Here is a 21,457-nt window from a genome sequence, read left to right as displayed (position 1 = left end):
TATTCACCAGGATCAAGTGGGATTCTTTCCTGGGCTGTAGCACTGGTCCAATATTTGCAAATCAATCAACATGATACATTAATGGAAGAAAGGATAAGAACCATATGATCCTGTCAATAGATGCAGAAAAAGCATTTGACAAAAATACAGCATCCTTTCTTTTAAACCCTCAAGAAAGTGAGGATAGAAGGAACATACCTTAACATCATAAAAGCCATATATGAAAGGCCCAGAGCTAATATCATCCTCAATGGGGAAAAACTGAGAGCTTTCCCCCTGAGCTCAGAAACATGACAGGGATGTCCATTCTCACCACTGTTGTTCAACATAGTACTCGAAGTCCTAGCCTCAGCAATCAGACAACAAAAAGAATAAAAGGCATCCAAATTGGCAAGGAAGAAGTCAAACTTTCATTCTTTGCATTTGACATGATACTCTACATGGAAAACCTGGAAGATTCCACCAAAAAAATGACTACAGCTGATACATGAATTCAGCAAAGTTGTAGGATATAAAACCAATGTACAGAAATCAACTGCATTTCTACACACCAATAATGAAGCAACAGAAAGAGATATCAAGGAATAGATACCATTTACAATTGTACCAAGAACCATAAATACCTAGGAATAAACCTAATCAAACAGGTACTGAAAACTATATAAAGCTTATGAAAGAAATTGAAGACACAAAGAAATGGAAAAACATTCCATGCTCATGGATTGGAAGAACAAATATTATTAAAATATCAGTAATACCCAAAGCAATCCACACATTCAATGCAATCCCAACCAAAATGGTACCAGCATTCTTCACAAAATTCTAAAATTTGTATGAACCACAAAAGACCCCAAATAGCCAAAGTAATGTTGAAAAAAGAAACCAAAGCTGGAGGCATCACAATCTCGAACTTTAGCCTGTATTACAAAGCTGTAACCATCAAGACAATATGGTATTGGTACAAAACAGACACAAAGACCCATGGAATAAAACAGAGAACCCAGAAATGGACCCACAAATATATGGCCAACTAATCTTCGACAAAGTAGGAAAGAATATCCAGTGGAAAAAAGACAGTCTCTTTAGCAAATGGTGCTGGGAGAACTGGACAGCAACATGCAGAAGAATGAAACTGGACCACTTTCTTACACTATACACAAAAATAAATTCAAAATGGATGAAACACCTATATGTGAAACAGGAAACCATCAGAATCCTAGACGAGAACACAGGCAACAACCTCTTTGACCTCAGCCACAACAACTTCTTACTTGACTTGTCTGCAAAGGCAAGGGAAATAAAAACAAACATGAACTTTTGGGATCTTATCAAGATAAAAAGTTTCTGCACAGTAAAGGAATCAGTATAAATAAAAGGCAACTGACAGAATGGGAGAAGATATTTGCAAATGACATATTGGATAAAGGGTTAGTATCCAAAATCTATAAAGAACTTATCAAACTCAACACCCAAAAAACAAATCATCCAGGGAAGAAATGGGCAGAAGACATGAACAGACACTTCTCCAAAGAAGACATCCAGATGGCTAACAGGCACATGAAAAGATGTTCAAAGTCACTCATCATCAGGGAAATACAAATCAAAACCACATTGAGATACCACCTCATTCCTGTCAGAATGGCTAAAATTAACAACTCAGGAAATAATAGATGTTGGCAAGGTTGTGGGGAAAGGGGAAACCTCTCGTACTGTTTGTGGAATGCAAACTGGTGCAGCCACTCTGAAAACACTGTGGAGGTTCCCCAAAAAGATAGAGATGGAACTACCCTACAGCCCAGCAATTTCACTAGTAGGTATTTATCCAAAGGATACAAAAATGCTGATTTGAAGGGGCACATGCACCCCAATGTTGACAGCAGCATTATCAACAATAGCCAAACTATGGAATGAGCCAAAATGTCCATTCACTGATGAATGGGTAAAGAAGATGTGGTATAAACACACACACACACACACACACACACACACACACACACACACACACATGCACTGGAGTATTACTTGGTGATTAAAATAATGAAATCTTGCCATTTGCAACAATGTGGATGGAACTAGAGTGCATTATGCTAAGCAAAATAAGTCAGTTGGAGAAAGACAATATCATATGATTTCATGGAATTTAGGAAAAAAAAAGAACATAGAGGAAGGGAAGGAAAAATAAAATCAGATAAAAACAGAGAGGGAGGCAAACCATAAGAGACTTAAATATAGAGAACAAACCATGGGTTGCTAAAGGTGAGGTGGGTGCAGAGAATGGGCTAAATGTGTGATGGGATTTAAGTAGGACACTTGTGCTGAACATTGGGTGTTATATATGTAAGTGATAAATCACTAAATTCTACTCTGGAAACCAATACTACACTATATGTTAACTAACTCGAATTAAAAAGAAAAAAAAAAAGACTTCCTTTTTTTCCCCAAGGTTCATGAACAAAAGTGTAACGATGGAGACACATTAAGGAAGCCCTAGTGCTCCACTGTTGTGTTGAGGGAAGGTTATCCCCTTCTAGAATGCAGCAAGATACAAGCAGTTTGTCTCTAATTCAATAGTCTGCTTGGCCAGACCCAGGATGCACTGAGCTTAAAGATGCTACTTCAAGCATTAACAAGCAAAAATTGTTATAGGACAGCATTTTTTAAAGTTCTTAGAAAATAATTATGCAGACTTTTAAAATGTTCTTCTTAAAATGTTCTTCTAAAAATTTCACAGTATTCTATATCTCATAAGCATTATATATTTGGGTTTAATAGTAACTGTCGAAATATCTACTTTCTTTAATGCTGAAAGACTCTATTCCAACTTTACATACCATCTCCTACAGTGGTGTTTTCCAAATTTATCCAATCATAATTTCATCTAGGTCCTTATGAAAATACAAATCCCCATACTCCATCCCCTGGAGGTTCTTAATTTGGGAGCCAGAATGAAGAAGCTACTGAATTGCTATTTTTAACAAATGCCCTCATTGAATCTGATCACTCATCATATAAGAGCTATTTCTAAAGGACAACCCAAAGTAAATGATTTGAAATCCTTTTCTAAAAATATGTGGAAAATGTTGGAGGCCTGAAGATGACATTTCACTACTGATGTCAAACTTATCTCAGTTTGTCACCAAAATGAATAGGAGTTTAGGAAACATGCAGAAAGAGCTCTATACTGAACTAAGGCCGCAGAAACTATAAAAGACCTTTCTACTTTCTCAACTATCTGACCTTCCCTTTCCCCCTCCCTCACTCCCTGTCTTCCTTTCCTCCTTCCTTCAACACTTACCTGAGTTCTTCTCTGACTTCCACTGCCGTGTTCCCTGATATAATGAACACATCATTCATATCATCAGTCAGCATGTTGCAGGCATAGCCAATGTTGATGGCAGTTTCTAATACAAAATAATGTTCAGTTAGAATATTAATTAATAACATAAGTACTTTTCCATAACAGTTTTGAGGCATTGCCCTTATTGTCAGAGAGACCACAATGAGTAATAAAACACAAGAAACCCAGAGCTAAATTCAAAGACCCAGGTTCCGTGACCAAATTCACCACTTGCTAAATCCATGGAGAAGTAGCAACATCTATAAATTCTCAGCCTTCTCATCTAGTTTTTGAAAAAACTTCTTGATTCCCAAAATTAGTACCTAAGAAAATACCCTAAGATCCTGTGATACAGTGAAATATTTTTTTCCCTAAAGTCCCAAATACTGCCTCTGAAAGAGCTGACATACTTAATTTAGCAATTATTCAATCTGATGGGGTAGACACATTGAAAAAAACTCACAAAATGTTCATTTGAACAGCAAAAATGCTCTTATGATAGCTTTATAGTTCTCCCACACGCAATATTGCCATTTCCCCATTAAGTAAATAAAACTTTGGAATGTGAGATCACCTCAAAGACCACCCAGGAATGCTGCTACTAGGTAACTGGAGAACTACATAATGTTGAGCAGTCCTTCCTCTCCTTCCGCAGAACTGGACCCTAGGATAATTAGGTAACCCTTCCATCTTCGATAGGGTCATTTGTTTCTAATTCTATTGAGTCATTAGGCTCTAGTTCTTTTCTTTTTTTTTACGTTTATTTATTTTTGAGACAGACAGAGACAGAGTACAAGTGGGGAAGGGGCAGAGAGAGGGAGACACAGAACCAGAAGCAGGGTCCAGGCTCTGAGCTGTCAGCACAGAGCCCAATGCAGGGCACGAACTCACAAGCAGTGAGATCATGACCTGAACCAAAGTCAGATGCTTAACTGACTGAGCCACCCAGGCGCCCCAGCTCTAGTTAATTCTGTAGAACAATTAGATTTTTCTTAAGTCTCAAGGCAATCGATAAAATCTTAGCATATTCTTTGTATAAGCCATAGAAATGAAAGCTCAATGAGAGTAAACCTGTGGATATTCATAAATAAGTGAATAGTTATGAATGTACCTACTGATCAACACCAAACTCTAAGAAGTCTCTATTAACACACCACAGAGCTCAACTCTCTAATGTTTATTTTTTATAATCAGTGATTTGGGTGAACATATAGAGAACTGATTTATCCTATCTACAAATCCTCCAATGTCCTAAAAAATATGTAACAAGTAGAGAAAATCTTGAAAACATATGTGTGCCAAGTAACTAAATATTTCTGATTTACAGATGACCAAGCATAAAATGACTTTTGTTTTAACCATTACTGCTAGCAATAGATCTAAAACGTATTGATCCCTTTTCATTCTTAGGAAACAGAGTACTCTGAACATAATGACTCTTTCTCTGCTGACTTGGTGTTTTGTCATGTCTGAAAGTGGGTCAGCTCTCATTGTACCACTACGTGGGCAGTCCTGGAATTTAGCCAGCTTGCACTGGTACACCTGTGTTGATTGTTAAAATGTCAAAATATTTCCACACGAGTTGACAAACAGCTGCTTCCCCAAATCTCCCCAAACCTCCCAAACATCAAGAAACTAACCAAGTAGCCCTGAGGTATCCAATGTGCTGCTCCAGTGCTGTGCCACTCTCTGTCCTAACTGGGGGAGGAAGTACCCATGTGAAACAATAGCTAAACATTATTTAATGCCATTGTTGCCTACAGGTCAAACTATTATATTTAAGAAGCAATTGCACTGAAACTCAAATGACCCCAGGGTATACTACAGAAGATAATTTGTTAGTTTGTTCTCTTTTGTTTTTAAATAATAAATTTTTGTAATGTATTAGCTTTCCTTTTTGTATTTCTACTCCTTACTATTTGAAGGACTGGGAAAATATCTAATTCATTAGGCTTTCTGGTTTAAATTTTACCATAGAAATTATTGCCCTCCCCCACCCTCCCTTCCACCGTCCAGGGCGCCTGGATGGCTCAGTTGGTTAAGCATCCGACTTTGGCTCAAGTCGTGATCTCCCGGTTCGTGAGATCCGGGCTCTCTGCTGTCAGCTCAGAGATCACTTTGGATCCTCTCTCTCTCTCTCTCTCTTTCTCTCTGTCCCTCCCCTGTTCACTCACACTCTCATTCTGTCTCAAAAATAAACATTGAAAAAAAGAAATTAATCCCCCCTCTTTTCAAGACATCATCATCATCATCCATTTTCAAATTACCTTGTTTGTCTCCTGTTAGGACCCAGATCTTAATATTGGCTAGCGATAAATTTGTAACCGTTTCAATAACACCCTCTTGTAACTTATCTTCTACAGCAGTAGCACCTAGTAGCTTTATTAAAAATAGAGAATACCATATGTTAATGCAGGCAAACAACATCCACAATATGTATGGCTTTTAATCACAGAGTTTAGAGGTCAGGGTACATGAACTGAAAATGGAAGTTATGATGCACTGACACAGTAAGCATCTTATTATGTGCAGAAATGGGTTGGGAAGGACCTCAAAAGGAGGCACACCAACTAATGGCAGGGATCCTGGAAGTTAGAATTCACATGAGAGATCTGATCTGCTCAGATAACATATTAGCGTAAACCATCACAAGCCATTTGGGCTTCTAAGAACTGAAGAACTCCCCAGATGCTTCCCCACTTACATCAACATGGAAAGGTCCAAAGGAGAGCCCTAATCTCATAGTAAGGATCACCAAAAAGTAGAGTCATTGTCCTAAATTAACAAACCAACAGATGCCATAAACTAAAAAGTGAAGATTCTTGTAGAATATTTTACCCAGAGATGAACATAACATGCTCCTTAGTAACTCATGAGCATAATGGCCAACTGGGGCCTCAGGGAGGAGCAGTTTCTAAAGCTCATACTCTGGGAAGCACAGGTATCATCAGAACCTCATGGCCTAGGATGGTTTAGAGCTATAGCCACTCTTCATGGCAAGTTTTCCTGCTCTAAAAAGGTAGATCATAAAGCAGGGAGAAAAAACCCCAACATATTATCAAGTACATACCAGAGGCTGACAAAGAATAAAGATGCTACTATCTTCTACTTTGAGGGGACAATTGTATAACCTACTGCTAATAGAATTAATCCTCTAGGCTATCTAGGGCCATACATGGAAAACTTGAAGCCAATATATATAGTATGACTCAGTGTTTGAAAGGGGGACATCAGCTGTGTGCAAGATGATTTAGCAATGAATTACTCCCATGCTAGATCTCTAAACATATACTATCCCTTCTGTAAACACAAACCATCATGCTTCTAAATGCATACCATCAAATCCCTTTCAATTTCTTCATATAGCCCAGCTACCCGTTCATCTCTCTCATCTATAAGAGCATCTGCATCTTCAAGCATCTTATGCCATTCTTTAAAGTACTTGTCATCCAGATCTCTGTATGCGATGGCCAAAGTTCGAAGACCTTCCCCTGCAAATTCCTGCCGGAGCAGAAACAAATTTAGGAACCATCACAGAATAATAATCATGGCAATAACAACAAGAACAACAACAATAATGGGTAAGAAGTTTTTCACTTAAATTAATTTTGTCCCAAGAGTATTATTTGGCCACGCTGACCTCCAACTTTTTAATCTCCTTGGAAATGGGATAGAATGTTTGTATTTTATATTTTACTTCTATGTGGTTAAAACACTCAGGGGAGCTAGCCTTCTCCCTAAAGACAGCTTAAATACCTGTTTAAGTGTCCTAGCTGAGAAGTGATCAACCACACCCATTACTTGAGATATCCATTTGAAGCAACATATATTGGTTCCAACCTATCCCCTACATGAAGAAGCACTCTTGGCAATAAGAGACCTTGCCTGTTTCATGGCTCATGGCACTCGACTTCTGGTGGAGAGGAAAGGCTTCTCAGAGGAACCATAGGTCTCAAATCAAAAGTAGGAGCTCTCTCAAAATATGGCAGCATGACATCTCAATACTCTTGTCATGTTCCCCTTAACAATACAGCTGTGTCTAAAATTAACTGAGTTCTACTTCTGTTTATGCTTGAAGTCTTCCATAAGAAAAAGTACAGATGAATAAATAAATGCTGGTCAGGCAACAGAAGTCAAAGCTTATTAGGCTGTAATAATAACCTCTAGGGGAAAATGGGAGAGTAAGACCAAAAGTTAATACAAATGTTTACTTCTGGGAAGTAGGACTAGAAGTGGAGGCTAACTTTTACTCATCATTCCAGATCGTCTATAAATTTTCTGCTATATGAAAGTTGTATTTTATTAATGAAAATTCTTAGAAATTGTAAAAACACCATCAAGTCATGTTATTTTTAAAAATCATTATTTTTGAGACGCTGATTTCTATGGAGTTAGTGTGTAATAATTGGTCAATTAAGTGAAGAACCATACTTTTCGTTTAGTGTCTCAGTAAACTGATAATCTCAAGTGATACCTCTGATGTTTTATCCTTCTAATAGGAAAAATAAATAAATAAAAACAGGAGACTGGTAGTTGCTTACGTGTCTCACATAGTCACAATAGCTAGAAACATATGTAGATTGCTTTGTGGAAATGCTGGAAACCTCCCACTTTGTCTAGGCCTCCAGTGGTCATTTTATAGGCCTCCACACTGCAAGTGTTTTTATAGCATTTCTGCTCCTTTGGACAGTGCCACTGAGCATATCTTCTCTGCTGTGTTCTGGCTTATAGAAAAGACGTAGGTCTGTGATCAGGCACAAGTTAAGCCATGACACACCCTAATTAGGTAAATGAAAAGAAAATTCAGTGCATATGACAATGATGTGGTTTCGCCCACAGAGACCATGAGAAAAAAATTATCCAAATTTATCTTGTAGGCAATTGGTAGCACTCTGGACATTGCAGTCACATTTTGCAAGACCACCACTGGGTCCCCTACTGATCTGAAAATCTAGTTACTTCCTTGTAACAATCTTTTGTCCTCTTAATTCACAGAAACGCTTCTTTGCCTTTAACTTGCAACCGCACTGAGCATTACCAGTGCTCTCCTCTCTGTTCTGCACAACAGTGAATTAACTCTAAGACGGCATTACAAAAGGGGACAGATGATTTAAGTTATTTAATTAGTGCATGAATCACAAGTTTAATCCTAAATGAGCATTTGAGCAAGGTCGTTTCCTACCATTAAACAATTCAAAATCAATTATTAAATATAAACTGAAAACCTCAGAATTTAAAGCCAAAACAAATAAAGTAAATGAAGCAAAGAGCAAGTCAAATCGATGCTACCTGGAAAAAAACTCTTGTGCATAGAAATGTAAAAAGACCAAATTAGGCTTCCTATACTTCAGTATGAAAGGAGAATGTATGAAATCCAAGGCCTGTGGTGTTTGAGCAATGGCAAAAATCAGATACTTATGATTCCAATGTTGTTTTCAGAAAAAAAAAATTAAGAAGACCATGTCGGCCTTCTGGAAGAGATTAAAAGAAAATCAAGAATGCTCTATTCGAAAGACAAAAACAATAGCTATGTTTGTAACCAATATTACTAAACCATCATTCTTTAAACTTAAAGTCAGGCAAAGTAATTTTTTGTTTTGCTTTGTTTGTTTGTTTGTTTTTTAAAGATCCAGGGAATGTTCTGTATTAAATATAGGGCTTGACAAAGAACATGAATCCTCAATAATTTTTTAAAGGAGAGGATATGAGAGTTTTGACTGCCCTTAAAGTTCATATTCGGTTAAATGGAACCTCAAACAAATATCAGAAAGACACCTGAATCTCAGGTTTAAACCAGGTTAATGTTCACATTAAATCAGACTCTTACTCTTTTGCATATATATATATATATGCGCCAAAGATTACTCCTGCTCCCTTCAGAAATCTTTTATAAAGATACTATGCATAGTCTCAGAATGTATGCATTTGGTAGCTTCAACCTAGAGAACATAGGTGACTCAATATAATTTATGACCTGATCAGAAGGACCCCTGGAGGAGAAAGCTGGCTACGATTTTCCCCTCAAGCATCTAAACACAATCCTAAACTATTCGCTAGAGGTAATCATAAAGGATTCCTTTGGTGTCAGACACATTAGAACCCAAGGGAAAGCAACTGTCCTGCTCCTCTTCCCAGAACCCGTCCAGTCTCCAGGGAAAAAGCCTCAAACTGCAGGGGAGTTAGAGCAGGTGTGTCCTGAGGCTTTCCCTGGCCAGAGTTCAGGAGGCTACATGCAGCAGCTACTTCACAGCTGCTGTGTGTTAACCTGTCTATGGTAAGACTGATCAGACTTTCAGCAGGACAGGGGTCCATGTGCCAGTTTCCAGACATTCACTGGCACATTTTCCTGTGCTTTCTATTTCAAAAGTCACATCATTTAGCTTATATTTTTAAAATAAGACCTAATCACAGGAAATGCCCAAAGGGCCATTGTGCTAACCTTGAGACAGAGGCACTTACACTGAGATGGTCTGTCGTCAAAGTCAGAAGGTCTTCATTGGATGGATGAAGTTTTTCAAACAGAATAGTGTCTGCTCCTTTGGAATAAAGCTTTATCTGTCCTTCTGGGTTTCTAACTGAAAAGAAAAATTTTGCATAGTAGATAATCAATGAAATCCGTCAAAACTAGACTTTCCTAGGACTCCAGCCAGGAAATTTGGAAATGGGCATAACGTTTTAGCTAGTAGTAAAATACTCAGTGTCTTTAATTAGAAGGTCACTATCTAAGTCAATTGGCTTTATTCCTGTTCTATTAACTTAGAAATATTCCATCTACTGGAATCCTTTGATTTCCCAAACTCAGAAACAAGTGTTTTTATTCTGATGTATACAACCTTAATATTTTTCTTACCTACTGTTTTGAAGAGTTGATAAATTCAAATTAAGCCTTCTGGATTGAACAGAATTGAGAGCTTTGCTTGCCTGTCTCCTGTTGCAAAAACTCAAGACCTACCATAGGAATCAGCTTTTAGCATTATACCAAATGATATCCACATGGAATTCTAGTCATTCAAAGCCATGGTTTATGCATTAGTTCTCAGTCTTTGCTGATGTTTTTCTTTATCCTCTTTACTCCTTGGGAATGCCCTTTCTTTCATTCTTGGTGGTTGATTTTGGGGTCACAATCCAGGCTGCAAGCATGCCTCACAGGGGGCTTTCAAAATTATTTTCTACCTTCTTTTAACTGGAAGTCTGTATTAGTTATGGCTATATTTTTAATCTGTCCCCCCCTCCAGGTTTGAGAATGACAGCCCTGATGAGGATCCCCTCATCTCCAGTCCTTAAGCCTTCCCCTGGCTGTGCCTCATGTTGCTTCAGAAAAATCTTTTTTGAAACCACAGAATACTTGGCCTACATTTGTAGGCATGGTTTTACAGCTTGGCACATACTATATACTTAATTACTTGTTGAATGAATGACATGACATGACAATATATTTCTTCCAAGTAACCACCTACAGTTTGAAACAACTTTCTGGATCACAGTTCCACAGTCTGAACACTGACCATCACAAGTTTCATCAAGTCAAAGACTACTGCATGCTTTCCATTCGATTACACCTTTTCTCTAAAAACAGAATGCCTCAAAACAGATGAACATGAATATTGACTATTAATAGAATATAAAATTTAGAACTCGATTTAAAGAAATATAAATAACAAAGTACAGTGAATCAATTTCCCTTCTAACCTTTTACTACTCTTAGCTAAGATTTAATCTAGTCTAGTTTCCTCCTGGGTTTGAATATGTATAATGCACCTTGGGAACTCTTTTGTGTTGACTTAAGGAGGACTCGTCTTCTCTCCTAAGACTGTCGGTCAGCTCTCCTAGATGCCAGAACTCATGCAGTTTTTCTTGTGCCCTGGCTCTAATTGCCCCCATTGTGGAAAGAGTTGGAGGGTGGTGGAAAGCATATATAATTTATCTAATTGTTCAAGTGGGGGAAAAACATTTAATTCTACGGAAGCCTTTCTTGCTTTTCTTCTACGGCAATCCAATTTAATAATTTCTCCCATGTTTTCTCCCTTCCATCACCAGAACTATAAAGGCAAATTATGTGCCTTCTACTTTTACTAGTATGACTTCCCTATGACTGTTTTTTATAGTCTAGGCTAGGACATCAGTTCTCAAGCTTTTTGGTCTCAGAACCCCTATGCACTCTTAAAACTTTTGAGAATGCTAGGCCTTTTTAAGCGGGTTAGATCTAATAATATTTACCATATTAGAAATTAAAGTTGAGAAATTTTATTATAGCAATGGTCTTAGAACACTAATTATATTACTATAATAATAATATGACTATTATAATAATTATGATAATAAGCATATGACATTAACATAGGTAACATTTCTATGAAAAATAATTATATTTTCCATAACAAAAAAAATTAGTTTTGGGAATGGCATTGTTTTACATGATTACAGGTCTGGTTTAAAAAACGGTTAGATTCCCATATCCGCTTCTGTAGTTCAATCTGTTGTGATATCACACATCATGCGGCTTTTGTAAAACTCCACAGTATACTCATGAGAAAAAGAATAAAAAAGACAAATACCATTAGTATTATTATGAAAATGTTTTTGTCCTTGTGCATCCTCTGAAAACCTCCCAAAGTTTCTTAGGGTTCCCCAGACCACACATGGAGAACCACTGGTCTAGGAAATCACAAACCAATTATGATTTGTTCAAATACCTTACCATCTCTTTGTCTCAGTTTCTACACGTGAAAAGGAGACATTTAAACAATCTAACTCCTAAGGTCCTTTCCAAGCTATATTCTCCTCGTTCAGTAAACAGTTTACATTTCCTTCATGTTTCTTAATCAAGCATTAACCCCTTAGAATTTGTGTGAATCCAATTTCATGGAATCCTGCTTAATTTTACTCACTAAACCTTTCCTTTTGCAGATCAACAAGTTTTTTTCTCTTCATTCAAGGCTCCTAGTCATCTCTGCTAGGAAATCCCAAGGCTAATCATATCTCACTCATTTCAGAAGTTAGACCTTTTAAAATCTATTTAAAGAACACAACAGTTTTAAATGGTCGAGATAACATGTGGGCAGAGTCTGGACAAAAGTCATAGATTTTTAGTTGTAGATTCTTCTCCTCTTACCGGTCCTTTATACATTGTTGTGCCTCAAAGACTTTCCCAGGATCTAATTCCCTCCCACTCTTCATGCAGTCACAATCATTTCTAAGGCTTCAGGGTACATTGACAGGATGATTGATTTTAAATGTGTATATCCTGCCCAAATCCATCTCCAGCACTCCCTTTGAATATGTATATCCAACCACCAGCTAGATACCTCCTTTTGGAAATGCTCAGCCACACTAAATTCAGACTGCACACATTATCTTCCTCCAACAACTAGGTATCTCTCCTATGTCTCTGCCCCAATAACCAGTTTCACCCTTCACTAAGTCTCCCAAACCAGATATCCAGCCATCATTCAAACTCCTTCTCTTCTACCACCCATACATCCAATTGCAGCCATGGATTTCTCTTCATCACCTTATCTCTTGCTTATATTATCACATTAACCTAAATGTTCCACTTATTGCAATCCCGCTTTTCTTCAAACTCCTCTGTAATCTATCTGGAATTATCTTCACACAACTGCATACAACCCTGCAATAGCTTCCCTCTGCCTTTGGATCAAGTATGGACTCTTAAACACGGCATAAACAGGAATCATCAAGACCTTTCCTTTTTCAGCCTATTTCGTACCCTGCTTCACCATCTTCTCCTGGGTGCAATCACACAGAACACATTTCAGTTTCACATTCTCCCTTAGCTTCAAGTCCCTGGGACATGGTAGGCACTTACTAAATATTTGCTTAATTGAGTTGAATTATAGTTATGCAAAATTCATTGAAAGCAGCTATGCCTTTGTGACATAAAAAGAAAAAGAAAAAAGTCACAAATGGTTTCCAGGTTTATGCTATAAGAGTAAATGTAATAGCAACTCTGTGAATGATGATGAATAATTCTACTTTGCCATATCTCAGTTGGATGCCTATTCATATATACATATAGAAAAATGCCTGTCATACGGCAGTGTGATTTATACTTTGATCATCTCTAAAAAGTTTACAGTTGAACAGATCTTACTAAAGATCTTGCAAGGGCTTTTCAAGGAGCTAGACTAATTTATTTTTCTTTAATGTTTACGTGCCACTGGCCTCTATTAATATCTTTGAATTTTATCTCTGTGTTTTTATTAGAATTGGTCCTTCCAAAATTGTACAATAAGATTTATATGTTTATCTGTAGATTCTATATCCTCTGACAAAATTCTATATAGAAATCTATTTTTATTTAAGTAACTGAATTAAACCAGGGCTCTTGCCCCAGAATGAAAGTAGTACTAGTATTGAAACTATACATTCATGATTCAATGAATGATAGCACCCCTCCTCCAAAAAAAGGAAGGAGGAGAAAGAGGAAACAGAAGAAGAGGAAGAGGAAGCAGAGGAGGAAGAGGAAGAAAGAGGAAGAGGGGGAAGAGGGGGAAAAGGAGGAGAAGGAGAAAGAGAAGGAGGAGGAGAAGGAGAAGAGAAAGCAGCAGCAGCAGCAAATATCTGAGTCTTCACATCAGGGTGTTGTCCCCACAGACCAAGCCATGTGACAATCATGAGACTAGCACTGTTTTATTCTTTGCCTTGTTATCAGAGACTTTTCCACCCTAGTGGAGCCCCTCTTTCAAATTCCTTCTGATTAAAAACCAAACAGAACCTAAATAAAGCCCATAAGCCTCCATGCATTCGGTGGTGGAACATTACCTTGCTTCATATGGGATCCATTAAGTCAAACATCTGAAGTTTGTGGTTAGGCTGTGATTTCTCCACAGCCCATAGTGGTGACTGATGCTGGGGAAAAGCCAAAAATTTCCCTGTGTAGCAATTTTACATTTTTGTCAACACCCTCATAGCAAAGAGAAGCCAGTTCTAGGCCAACCCAACATTAGTAACACCTCCCCTGAAGCTGTAAGTAGAAGAGAGCGTCTGCTGATATATGGTTAGGCCAACGCCTAGAGCAGCGTATGTGCTCATCAGCAGCACTGACGATGACTGCCTACAGCCTGTTGTCAAAAAAATAAACATAAACATCCCCAGATGATGTTTGGTTTTTACCTGCTGAGAGCATTCTACCACAGCTACTTTCCAGTAGTTAGAGGCCAAAAACCCAACCATGTACACACACGTTTTCCACAGTAGAAATTGATTTAATATGACCAGAATATTCACAAGTTACCAAGTATTGGCTTAAATTTTACTTAACAAACATTTATAGAAAACCTACTATGTGCCAAGCTCTATGCTGGGCCTTGGGCTGGGTAAGATGGCTAAAACACAGCACTGCCCTCTAGCACATACTCTAACAACTGGGAAGGTCATGAGTATCATGGTGCTGGTATCACACTGGTGTTATGAACAAGGTGCTCTGAAGAACAGAGGAGAATGCAGTTATTTGGAGAGTAGAAGAATTAAAACAACAGGTGGCATTTAAATTGGACATTTCCAGGTGAGTAGAAGTTTCCAAGAAAAGAATTAGGGAAAAAGAGTCTTAGGTAGGGGAAACAGCACACACAAAGGGTGAAAGCGTACAATGCATGCCTGGAATGCAAGATCTAGTAAGGCTGGGGAAGTTTGAGGAAGTAGAAGATAAATAGACTGAAATCAGATTGCAAATAATCTTGAATGCCATGCAAGAATGTTACCCTCTAAATTCTAGAAAGCTACCAAGGTTTTTTATGTAGGTGATGGCAAAATCAGGTCAATATTTTGGAAAGAATACCTTGGTATCAGCACAGAGCATTATTTTAAGGGGAAATAGTTTTAAAGATATTGCAATAATACAGGCAAGTAGTGGTAAAAGCCTGGGAAACATCTCTAGAAAACACAATGAGTAGTAATTGAGGATCTATTAGTTCTGTGTGTCTGAGTTTTGTTATCTTTAAAATGGGCGTTAAAATAATAGTACCTACCTTACAGGGTTGCTGAAATAATTAAATCAGTTAATTCATGTAGACAATCTACAATAGTGCTGGATTCAATAAGCACTTGCTACCCATTAGTTATACTTACTAGTGCACTGTTGAGGCTAAGTTGAAAATGAAAGTTTATCAAGTTACAAAAATACCACAATTCTCAGTATGTAACTAGGAATGAAATAATGCTTAAGAAGCATCAATGTGATGAGTACTATCAAAAGATCAAACATAATCTCAGCTACCAGTCATACCTATGACAGACATCCTTTTTCTGATATTGTTGAAGTCCAAGAAGGCAAGAAGTTGGTAAGTAACCAGTGTTCCCAATTCTTCTATTGTTATTGTCTCTGAGGTTCGAGACTTAAAATGAACCCCAAATTTCTTGCAGCAGTCACCAAAGCCCCTTCATCAGGTGACTGAACTTGGTAAATCAGCTGCCCTAAAAGGAAAAGAAACTATTGTATTAAACTATAGCCAAAATAGATTGTATTAAACAAAAAAAGTAAAAGAAACAAATGTATTGATATTGAGAATAATCGCTAATATTCACAGAATGCCAGTGCTAACTCCAACTCATCCTATAACACCCAACTCAAGTGTTAGCTCCAGAAGTCAGAACTTTTCTACATGCCAACCAGCCAGACCAAGTGCCTATACTGTGAGATACTACAGGACACCACACATACCATCAGAGCCCCTGCCATCTTATACAAAAATATCCATCTATGTGTCTGACTCTCCACGATGCTGAAAGTTCCTCAGGTCAGAGGCCATGGTTTTGTATTTTCAGTGACTAGACATGTGTAGTGAAAGTTTCACAAACTAAAACACTTAGTATGTATTAATGCTCATAATCCTCATGATAAGCCTTTGAGGTAGGGATTATTAAAAAATTATGATTTCCATTTTATACCAATGACCTATGACTGAAGAGTTTATATGATTTTTGCAAGATCACACAGCCAAAGAGTGATGAAGCAGGTATTCCAAGTTCCACTTCAGTCTGCTACTAATGACCAGCTTATTATAATGCATACAAGAAACCGCTTGAAATGTAAGAAGTCAAACCACTGTGCTCATTCTTGGAGCCTGATGTGTATGTATCAGGCTGGGAGGAAGAGGGGAAAAGAGAGAAAAAGAATGAAATGAGCAAAAAAAAAAAAATCAAACCAAACCAAAACAAAAACAATAAACTATAAAAATAGAGCATATACAAAGACATTCTATATAAAATTATATTGTCTTTGTTTATAAAAATACATTTGAAAAAATAGGCAAAGCTATATCCCTATCTACTGACTTCAGGCGATGTACAAGATCAATTCTTAAGAAAATGAGTTGCATATTTATATACTATGATTCCTTTTCATGTAAAACAAATAACTACCCATCTACTGCATATATTAATTTATATATATTAATATAATTTATTAATAAATTAATTTATATTTATATTTTATATTAATTTATATATATATATATATGTGAAATGATGACACCAAATGTTACCAATTGGTTACTCCTGTAGGGGTGAGATTAGAATACTTCATGGACAAAATTATTACCTCTGCCTTTATAAATTTTGTAGTGCGGTTTCACTTGATACAGTAGGCATAAATTAATTTTGAAATTCAAAAGGGAAAAAATTATAGCAGTTACTTTATCTACCTATGAAACTAACTTTCACTTCTTCAACATAGTAAACTGGGTGCCAGGACCAACTTCCCTGCTACAAACAACTACAGATTCTGTATAAAACATTTTAATAATTTTAAATACATCCATAAAAGATGTACTGGCAAGAAAATAAGAACTATTTAGGCCAAAGATGAAGAGAAAAATACAGATAGAATAAAGGTATTACTGTAGCCAGCTTTTGCCTTGAAGACTTTTTCTGATCATTGATCATTGGTTTCTAGCCTCTGAGAGCTTGAGTTAGAGAAGACATAGCCCAGGTAAGAAGTTTAATGGGAGACCACCTCTTAAAACTGGGCCTCCAAGGGTGCCTGAACGGGTCAGTCAGTTAAGCATCTGACTCTTGGTTTTGGCTCTGGTCATGACCTTGTGGTTTTGTGAGTTTGAGCCCCGCCTCAGGCTCTGCATTGGCAGCATGGAGCCTGCTTAGGATTCTCTCTCTCTCCCTCTCTCTCTTTCTGTCGCCCCCCCTCCCCCCACCCCCACCCCCCCCCCCCCGCCACTCGCACTGTCTCTTTCAAAATAGATAAATAAACTTAAAAAAAATGCCTGGGCCTTCAAAAGACTACTCTCCTGGTATAGAGGAGAATTGGAAATCAGTGCCTCCTTCAAGAGTGCCTGTAAGGGAAAATTATCTACCTATAAGTGGAAAGAAAAATTTTTTCTGCTGAAACTTTAAGACCAAAGACTGACTTTCACACATATTTGCATCCTAAATTCATAATACTTGAGTGACTTGAAAAAAATCAAACTGGAAATTTAGTTTAATATGTTCCAACATTAGAACACTACAAGTCCTTTATGGAGGAACTAGCCTTCATCTCAGGACCCAAAGAATTTCTACAAATAAAGTTCCAAACAAAATGATCATCTCACAGTGAAAAATCATTAAAATCACAATAAATAAGACACAATCAGAACTAACAGAAATAATCTAAGATCTTCAAAAACTTCAGATGTTGGAGGTATTAGAAATAGCACACTCAAATACTTGATAGATTTCAAAAAAATTTTTAAAAAGGCATAAAATTAGGCAGATTTGAAAAAGAATCAAAGACCTTGTAGAAATTAAAAATTAAAAACTGCATATTAGATATTGCTAGAGAAAGAAGCAGTGTACTGTGAAAAAAAAATGGAGGAACTATGAGAATATATCCCCAAGAGATAGGGAAAGAGAAGAAATGAGAGACGTGTTAAAACACATAGAGACGAGAATGAAAATATCTGACACTGAAGATCTAACATGAGAGGGAAAATGAATCAGAGGCAAAGCTGGAAGAAATACATGGCCAAGCAAATACCATGTCATGGTAAAAAATGACATTCTACAGATTCAAGAATCTCAATGAATTCCAAGTAATATATTTTTCAATCCACACCTATAGTGATAACATGGAAGAAGAAATCTTAAAAGTAGCCAGGGAGATAAGACTGATGACCTTCACTCCACAATTGGACTAGGAACTGACTATACAGTAACGGAAATAGCAGCAGGACACAGTGGAATACCTTCAAGGTGCTAAAAGAAAACTGTCACCTTAAATTTCTGCACATAGCAAAATGTTCAAGAATAAGAACAGATGAAGTTGTTTTTCCAAAGTTTTTGAGAATTTATTAGCAGGAGGTTCTCTCCTAAAAGAAATTCTCAAGAATACACTTTATGTCAACAGAAGATCAGAGTTGTGACAAGCATTAAAGAGCATAGAAATGAGTAAGTATGTAGGATAGATCTAAGCAAACACTGACTATAAAAACAGTAAAAGTAACCTCTTGGGGGATTAAGAAAGAAAATACATGACAAGAATACTGTATAAGTCAGGACAGGGTTGATTAGTATTGAAGGGTTCTAAAGTCTTTGTTTGGTTTAAAAGAAGGCTTAGGCTTTGATAAGTTCATTATGCTAAAATTTCTAGGCTAACCACTAAAATACAAATAAGGATTCCAAAGCAGAAGTAAAAATGGACTAAATCCATAAGAGGGAAAAAAAAAAAGAGAGAGAGACTAAGACAAAAGTTGGGGCAAATGTAAAGTACAAAATAAGATGGTAGAAATAAACTAAATGTATCAATAATTATATATTAAATACTTAAAATCTACATATATCAATACTCAAGAAAGAAAATGGACTAAATGTTCTGCTTAACCTTTAGTTCTATCAAACTATTCTTTTTAAATGTCAAAAATTATCTCATTCATGAAAGATGTGCCTACAACACAAAGAAAAAGATAGATTGGCAGGAAACAGTGGAAAAAAGATAAATAATGCAAATACTAACAAAAGCAAAATACCTATAACTATATTCATATAAGCCAAAATAAACTTTAAGGCAAATATGTGAAAATTGTGTAATTGAGTAGTCAAAATAATCCAAAGAGAGGTAGAAAATTGAACAATACAATTAACAAACATTATCTAATGGATATATTTAGAACTCAGTGCCTAATAACTACAGAATACACATTCATTTCAAGCACACATGAAACATTTACTGAAACTGAACATATACCAGACCATAAAGCAAACCTCAATAAATTTTAAAGGATTGATATAATGAGGCAGTAAGAAAAAAAATTCTAAAACTTTTATCTTTTGAATTGCCATACACTAAAATAGAAGAAAAATCCTCTTAAAACACTTGTATTTTCCACTTTTCCTGCCTCTGCATTTTCATCCTGGAGAAGGGAATGAGAATGTCAACTTCTCCAAATGACTTCTCCATGAAACAGTACACCTTTGAAATAAAAGCAATAGCTTCAACTATAAATTATACAATTATAAACTTTAAGTTTGTTAGATTTGGTTCTATTCTTTTCCATAATTAATGTTTATATAAAAAAAAGTTTGTTTTCCAAGGTACTTTAACATACATGGATTTAAGCTATCTATACTGTAAATAAATCTTTAAAAGGAGAGCAAAATAATCCCCCCTTACTCAGTGACATAAGCCTGCACTTAGAATTTTATATCTTAAAGCAAGAGATAGAAGCAATTTAAAGATATATACATCTTCCTCTCTTTACTTCAAAATACCTTTATATGGCAGGATGTTAGCCAATATCCACAAGAATGGGTAAAATTTAAGAAAGACCACACTAAATGTTGGTTCGAATGTAAAGGTACTACAGCTCTCATACACTGATGGTGGGAATGTAAAATAATGCAACCATTTGAAGAAAAATGGTTGGGCAGTTCTTAAAAAGTTAAACATATACTTATACTATGATCTGGCAATTTTCATACCTAAGTGTTTACCAAATACAAATTAGTTAAATGTTTTTTTTAAGACATAAAAATGTTTATGGCAGCTTTATTCATAATAGCCCAAAGCTGGAAACAACCCAAATGTCCATGAACAGAAGACTAGAAAAGAAAATTATGGTACACTCACATAATGTAATATTACTCATCAATAAAAGAATGAACTATTGGGGGGCGCTTGGATGGCTTAGTCACTTAAGTGTCTGACTTCAACTGAGGTCATGATCTCACAGTTTGTGAGTCTGAGCCCCACAACAGACTCTGCTGTCAGCAAGGAACCTGCTTTGGATCCTTTGTCTCCCTCTCTCTGTACCTCCCCCACTCCCACACTCACTCTGTCTCTCTGTCTCTCTGTCTCTCTCTCTCTCAAAAATAAATAAATAAACTTAAAAAAAAAGAATGAACTATTTACTGATACATCAACATGGATGAATAACAAAATCATTACATGGCATGAAAGAAGTCAGACACAAAAGAACACAAATTGTATGATTCCATTTTTATGAAGTACAAAAACAGGCAAAATTCATCTTTGATGATAGGAATCACAGCAGTGGTTGGCTGAGCAAGGGGGTTGGGAATATGGACTGGAAAGGGATATGAGTAATCTTTCTAGAGTAATAGAAATATTTTTACCCTGTTGGGGTGATATGAGTAATCTCTCTAGAGTGGTAGAAAAGATTTATACCCTGTTGGGGGTGGAGGTTACATGGGTACATATAATTGTCAAAACTCATCAGACAAAACACTTAAGATCCGTGTGTTTTACTGCATTTAATTATATCACATTGTGAAAAAAATGTAAATCATACTAGAAAATAAGAATGAATACTATTAGTAAACTAGAAATTTGAGGAATGTCTGCAAGATAAAAAGATTTGATCAACGAAGAAGAGAAAAATGCAGCACAAAGCATTTGCAAAAGGAAATGAATACAGAATAAGAGAAATCCCCAAAAGAGTTTCCAAAGTCAGAGTTAACAAATGAAAAGAGAAGTGCTCTTAGGGGCATCATTAGCAAAGTTAGTTGAGGAAGTGTACTCAGCACTCCAGCCCATTTGAGCTCCTCCATCTCCCAGCTTACTGTGAACAGGCTTCAGTGACCATTGCCTCCAGAATAAAACCTTCCCATGTTACGCTACACCAAGTGCATAATCCGCTTCTGGAAACCTCA

At 36.6% G+C, this 21,457-nt stretch overlaps 1 protein-coding gene across 1 annotated transcript in view; it reads right to left on the bottom strand.

Moving 5' to 3' along the window:
• The window catches only part of ATP8B4 (ATPase phospholipid transporting 8B4 (putative)), a 259,928-nt gene that overhangs the window by 58,117 nt on the left and 180,354 nt on the right, over positions 1-21,457 (bottom strand). The window contains 6 exon segments of the mRNA XM_047075128.1: positions 3,296-3,401; positions 5,605-5,716; positions 6,674-6,838; positions 9,797-9,912; positions 15,582-15,698; positions 15,701-15,769. Of these exon segments, the coding sequence (XP_046931084.1) occupies positions 3,296-3,401; positions 5,605-5,716; positions 6,674-6,838; positions 9,797-9,912; positions 15,582-15,698; positions 15,701-15,769 (685 nt within the window).

This window comes from Lynx rufus, unplaced genomic scaffold (assembly GCF_022079265.1).
Source record: "Lynx rufus isolate CCGP_SWC_20201006 ecotype Redwood Valley unplaced genomic scaffold, mLynRuf1.p SCAF_13, whole genome shotgun sequence".
In the NCBI taxonomy this organism is placed as follows: Eukaryota; Metazoa; Chordata; class Mammalia; order Carnivora; family Felidae; genus Lynx; species Lynx rufus.
This window is presented reverse-complemented; position numbering and strand designations above follow the sequence as displayed.